The sequence below is a fragment of the Crocodylus porosus genome, unplaced genomic scaffold (genome assembly GCF_001723895.1).
Source record: "Crocodylus porosus isolate Cpor-Errol unplaced genomic scaffold, CroPor_comp1, whole genome shotgun sequence".
NCBI lineage: Eukaryota > Metazoa > Chordata > Crocodylia > Crocodylidae > Crocodylus > Crocodylus porosus.
Genome location: NW_017728945.1, coordinates 1,415,907 through 1,421,903, shown reverse-complemented (window position 1 = coordinate 1,421,903; position 5,997 = coordinate 1,415,907). Strand labels below are relative to the sequence as shown.

At 60.9% G+C, this 5,997-nt stretch overlaps 1 protein-coding gene across 2 annotated transcripts in view; it reads right to left on the bottom strand.

The window, feature by feature from the left end:
- Nucleotides 1-45: 45 nt before the first annotated feature.
- Nucleotides 46-5,997, bottom strand: part of AES (amino-terminal enhancer of split) — a 7,301-nt gene continuing 1,349 nt past the window's right edge. The window contains exons 2-7 of one of the 2 annotated variants that reach the window (XM_019550582.1): nucleotides 5,812-5,909; nucleotides 4,016-4,079; nucleotides 1,744-1,788; nucleotides 1,217-1,279; nucleotides 784-858; nucleotides 46-532 (exon numbers count right to left, since the gene is read on the bottom strand). In XM_019550582.1, coding sequence (XP_019406127.1) covers nucleotides 311-532; nucleotides 784-858; nucleotides 1,217-1,279; nucleotides 1,744-1,788; nucleotides 4,016-4,079; nucleotides 5,812-5,909 — 567 coding nt within the window. In that variant the 3' untranslated portion in view covers nucleotides 46-310. The remainder of the gene's footprint in view (nucleotides 533-783; nucleotides 859-1,216; nucleotides 1,280-1,743; nucleotides 1,789-4,015; nucleotides 4,080-5,811; nucleotides 5,910-5,997) is intronic. The other variant, XM_019550583.1, reaches the window with a different exon arrangement.

The window sequence follows — 5,997 nt, the reverse complement described above, 5'->3', positions numbered from 1 at the left end:
AGTGGGATGGCAGCCCCTGCACCAGCACTGGAACAGGGGGAGAGCGGGGCAAGGGGGAGGCTGCTGGGATTTAGAAGCCCACGTGCTCGTAGCTCTGGCGCTTATTGCTGCTGAGTTGCCAAGCTGGGGGCGCAAGAGGCCTTCGCTGGCCGTCCCCCGCAGACCATGGGCATGGGGCGGGAGGGGAAGGGGGGGGCGTAATGCCCGGGGAGCTGCCACCCTGCGAGACTATGGCAGTTCTGCTGCCCGCTGCCCAGGGAGATACTGCATCTTTGACTGAACGCCCCCGCCTGCCCCCGCCCCCCTCCCTCTAATCCGACTTGTCCCCGTCGTCATCCTGGTGGGCGTCCCCATCATGGCCGTTCTTGTCCTCCTTGGAGAGGTGAGCTTGAGAGCCCAGGGCCGAGAGTGAGAGGAGCCCGGTGCCAGCGCTGACGGCTGGCAGGGACGGGGGCTGCAGCCCCACAGGCAGCGGAGTCAGGGGCAGCGCCAGGGCCTGGAGCTGCGACAGCTGGTGAGCTTGGAGCTGCTGCTGTAGGGAACGAGGGACAGACAGACAGCCGGGAGAGGACGGGTGTCACCCAGGAAGCACGCAGACCCTCCCGCGCGACGGCCATCCCAGGCTCCGAGAAGTTGGGAGCTAACGCAAGGGCCTAGGAAGCCGGAGCTCTTGTCCCTGCCATAGCCAAGCTGGAGCTCAGCTGGCCCACCCCACCGCCCTGTGCCCAGCTAAGGGATTTGCCCCCAATGTCAGGGTGCCCCCCCTCAACATGCATCACGTACACGGATGATGGAGTTGAGCTCCGGCGCTGTCACCTGCTTGGCCCGCTCAATGGCTCCCAGGACCTGCTGCTGGTGCTGGAGACAGGAAGAAGAGACATGGGGCTTCAGGGAGTCAACGCCGAGCAAGGAGGGCTGGCAAAATAACCCTCCCCTGCCAGGGCTAATCCCCATGCCAGGAGGCAGCTGAGATTGGTACACGCCAAGCCCTGATCTCTGGAGCCCAGGGGGAGTCCATGCGGGGAGTGCACCTAGAGGCCTGTCCCCCATATCAGGCTGCCCCGCATGGCACTGGGATCCCTGCCCTGACTGCAGGCCCAGGGTACCTAAAAGGAGTCAGACGGGAGCAGAAAGGCCGTGGGCCCATGCAGGATTGGGCCCCTTTTAGCTGCAGTGCCCCCACCCTGGGAAGGGAAGAGACAGGGACTGCACTTACCTCTTGGGAAAGGTAGGGCAGGACTTGAGCACAAATCCCATTTAACCGCTTGACAATTTCAGCCTGGAGGCGAGAGAGAAAGGGGAGCGGGTCAGGAGACAGGGAGCAGAGGTTGCAACAAGGAACGTCCCCACCTGCTTGCAAACAGGACCCGGAGTCTGGGCGTCAGCTGGGGTGGGAAGAGCCCAGCATGAGACATGGAGGGAGAATCGAGGTCGTGATGCCCTGCCAAGTGGGGCTGGCGAGTCCTTGCAGGCCCAGAAGGCAGCAGAGCGGGGCTGGGTTTCCCAGGGATGGGGTGTCCTCTGCCCCAGCCCACCCACACCACTGCAGGCAGAGCAGCAGGTACTGGAAGCATGGATCCGCTCGGGGGAAACGAAGCGAGCGCGAAGGAAACTCGCTTTATGGCTGTCGAGGGAGCTATCAGAGGCCGTGATGCTTCCCCAAGGCAGCCATGGAGTGTGGGGAGGGGCAGTGGGGAATAATGCGGGAGCTGCCTGGTTCCTCCCGCCACACCGTGGACTCACCTGTTTGTGCATCTCGATGTTGAGCCCGTAGGACATCTCGTAGTACTGGAGAGAGGGAGAGAGAGACAAGCAGTAATCCCGAGAGCATTGGAGTAGGCCTGCGGCCAAGGGCAGAATCTCCCCGCTGTCTACCCTTGGCTTTGGCTGCACCGGGGGCGGTTACAGGACACCCCTTGGGAAGGCAAGCTGCCCTGCTCCCAGCACCAGCTGGGGGAATGCCTGGAGGGTCAAGGGATTAAGTGCTTCTTCCCGAGCCCTGGGGCTGGAATTTCATTGACATCTAGGTGGACCCACGTGAGAGAAAACCGCAGCCTGTGCCGCTTGCTCCTCACCAGCTTGGTCTGTGCGCATCACATCACAACGCAGGCCCCGGATCAATACTTGCGTTCGCTTGCAAGGGTCTCCTGCATTTTTATACTAAGCAGCACAGCAGCCCCCCCACTTCTCCTCCCCAGGCTAATTGGTGCTCATTCAGAGGCCTGACAGATACAGCCATTAGCAGCATCAGAAGAGAAACCCAGCTATTTGCTTCCTGCTGGACAGCGAGGACAGAGCTCCATGTGACAGGGTTAAAGACTACTAGCCACTTAGCCTGGCGGCTGCAGGGCAAGGACTGACCCGCTGGCCTGGGCGCATGCAGTGCCTAGCACAACTGGCCAGGGCCTGCTACAGAGGCTCTTTGGTCCTACCAGAATATGGACACCGACCTTTAGAAATCCTCTCCCTCCAGTCCCCCCACGGGGCACCAGTGGAAGGGGAAAACTGGAGCACCCCAGCACCACCGGGCCCTTTAGGGAAAGCCCCAGCCTCTCACACTGAGCTCAGCCTTCATGAGCCCCTCCAAGGCTGGGGAGAGAAACACGGCCCAGACTGTGCTGCATGGGACCCGGCCCAGGGGCCCGGGGGTCGGCAAGGACAAGGGCAGTGGCTGGGTGGTTGTGTCCCCACCATCCCGGCATCTCCCCAGCTCACGCTAGACCCGCCTTGCAAGCCCCAGCTCTGTGCAATCGGCCTCCCCCTCCTTATCCAGGTAGCAGCCGCTGCAGCCTGGGATTTCAGCCGAGGTGGGGGAAGGGCTGCCCGATGGATGGGGGAGGGGTCTGCCCCTTTCATTTCTGCCTTGAAATTCATCATTCTTCCCAGCAGAGGCTCTGAATTAATTCCCACCTCTTATCTCCTCGGCCCAGGGCAGGTGCCGGAGCTGCTGCCTGGCTCCTGCTCACCTCTATGGATGAAACCTCCCTGTTCACTCTTCACTAGGGTGGCTCTGGATGGCGCAGTGGTGGGCATTTGAGGGGAACCACCCCCCCGTGCCCAGGTCAGGAGCCTGCACAGATGCGCCCGATGCCAGAGCCCCCTTAGCACGACCCAAAGGCACTCACCTGGCACACGTGCACCTAGCAGGCCGATATGCCGAGATGCTCACCTGATTTGCACCCACGGTCCCCGGTGAAAACCCAGGCACTGCTTCCCCTATGACAGCACCATCTCCAAGGATCTCACTGGACGTTTCCAACCCACCGAGCTAAAGCCTCAGCGCCCTGCATCAGTTAGGCAGGCGCCGTCCTATCCCCCTGCCCCCACAGCACAAAGATCCAGGTTGCACGGTGAATCACTAGCACAGCCAGGAATCAAACCCAGGTTGCCCATCTGAGCTCACACCACTACACTGCCCTGGGTCTCTCGCAGACAACCCTACAGCCAGGACCCTCACGCCAGCCCCGGGTGGCCTGGGGATGCCACCAGGCCTGACATCACCCACTGCTGGTACCCTTGGGTCTCAAAAAACCCTCCTTGCCCATGTCGCAACCGTCATTGGCTGCGATGCCAAGCGGCATTGGCACCTCCTGCAGCAAACCTGTGCCCCGTGGGCTCACTGGGGCCCTACAGCAACTCTGTCTTCCCAATTGGGCCCATACTCATAATTCAGAGTACACTCCCCCCAGCCACCTCCTCTCTGCTGGGCCAGTCAGCACGGGATCCCCTATCCAGAGAGCCCCGATCCTGCCAAGAGACACGGCACAGCTCTCGCACCCTAACCAGCGACACAGCGGGTGCATGGGGAAGGGGGAGAGGAAATGACCTCTGTTTGCAACCTGCAAAGCTGGAAAGCCCCGTTTCAAACAAACTCAAGACAGGTCTTGCTTCCGCTGGGTGCAGGGGAGGGGGAAGGGAAGGACACCTTCCATCAGATGTACCCAGGCACCAGCATCCTGCTCCGCCAGCCTGCCCCACTTCCCATCACACAGGGGCCACCGGGGCAGGGCCTTACCATGACGTAGTGACGCTGCATCTCCGATTTCTCGCTGGCCAGCTTATCACATTCCAGCTTCAAGCTGAAAGAGCAGAGAGAGATGGGAGCACCGAGAGCCAGGCCTGCTACCAACTCCCCTCGTCGCCAGCCATTTCCTGCAGGCTTGTACAGCACCTAGCACAACGGCTCCCGCACTTGGTCGACCCCTAGATACTATTGCAAGACTAAACAATTTGGGGCTTTTTGTACAGCACCTAGCACTGCGGTCCGTGACCGATGCTCCTAGATAGAAGAATTAAGACGACGCTAATGACACCAGCCACGAGGTCTTCCAAAAAGCTACCCAAGAGTTAATCTTCCATCTTCTGGAACAGAAGAGGCAGGAAGGAGGAAGAGTTTGACCTCTTGTCTGAGAAAGGCTTGGGTCTGATCCCAAGGACTGTCAGGGGTCATAGGGCCATAACATGGGTCCGACTGCAACGTTTGAGAAACGCTCGTGCTACTAATAAGTCAGACATGTAACGAGGACTACGGCACAGTTGCAAGGCCAGTGCTGCGCACCTCTCCCAACAGGTTTTGTGGCGCTCTGTGGGAAAGCAACAGGAACTCAAACATCCTTGAAAATAAAAATGAAAAAAAGAAGGGCGCGAAAAGTAGCATCTTCTGTTATTTAAATGTAATGAACCAGGTGATTTTTGGCAGTCGGGAGCTCAGCCATCACGCGCCGGGGGTGGGGGGGTTGGATTTCCAGCGAGAACCAGCTTTGCTCGCACAGAACCCGTTTCTCTTTCAGCGGATTAATCCCAGCAAATGTCTCCCACTGAAAGACGGTGACTGCGGATATGCCGCTAGCGCTCCCGGGCCCCGCAGCTGGCACGGCTTCAGAGGCACGCGGGAAAGTCGGCCCTTCCCGATGAGCGATCTCGGGCCGCCCCACACCTCAGCCGCTGGGCCCCGCAGGCAGGATCCCACGCTCCTGGCATCCAGCAGGAAGCGGGCCAAGACGTGGAGGACCCGGGGCACGTCGGCGACGGATGGGCAGCTATGGGAAGTCGTATCAGAGGGCACAAAAGAAGCCGGGCCTAATAATTAAGGAGACTCTTGCTGGGCAGACTGAAGCCCGGCGTTTTAGATTTCATTACCCAGAAAAAAGCAGCAGAGCGGTGGCTCTGGAAGGGTTTGGGTAGGAACATTTCCTCCCAGCATCTGCAGCCTAAACACTGCAGCCATGAGAAAGGCATGTGAAACTAAGCAGAGATTCACAAGGGGCTGGTCTAATCTCCCCGTCCTGGCCCAGCGAAGGGGAGATTTAATGCTTTCATCTCCAGTTAGCTACAGGGTCACCTGGGATCCCTTTTAACCTGGGCTCATTGCTTCTCACTCCAGCTGGGGAATCTCTTTAGCCCTGGCAATCCCTGCTCTCGGGCCCTCAGATGCAAGCTGGGGGGGCAGCGCACGTTGCTCAGGGACTCCCCGTCTGGGCAGAACCGTCCCTACCCACGGGACCAATACCCTGGAGACCGCAGGCAGGGGAGACGTTGCAGGGATCCTGCTTTTATTCCTGCCGAGGCTGTCCAACACTTTCTCTACCTGACCACCGTCCAGACACTCCTTGCACGGCAACGCCGCCCGGGGGGGCCCTGAGCCCTGCTCTGATGAGCGGGAGAGCCAGGCCGCCGGCTCCCGGACCCCAGCCCCTTCCCCAGCCCCAGCCGTGGCAAGAGGCGAGCAGGGCCCTCCCCGGGGCGGGGGGCTAGGCTTGGCAGGCCCCGCCGCGACACCACCGCCAGGCAGGCCCCGCCGCGGCGCCCTACCTGTGATACTGCGCCTGCAGGAGCTGGAACTCATCCTTGATCCGGTCGCAGGAGTCGGACGTGGTGAACTTCAGCTGCTGCGGCAGGTGAGAGGAGCCCTTGAAGGACAAGGAGAGAGCGCTGGGTGCGGGGGGGCAGAGCCCTCCGGCAGCACCCGAGGGCCCCGGCTGCCAGGCACGGGGGCGC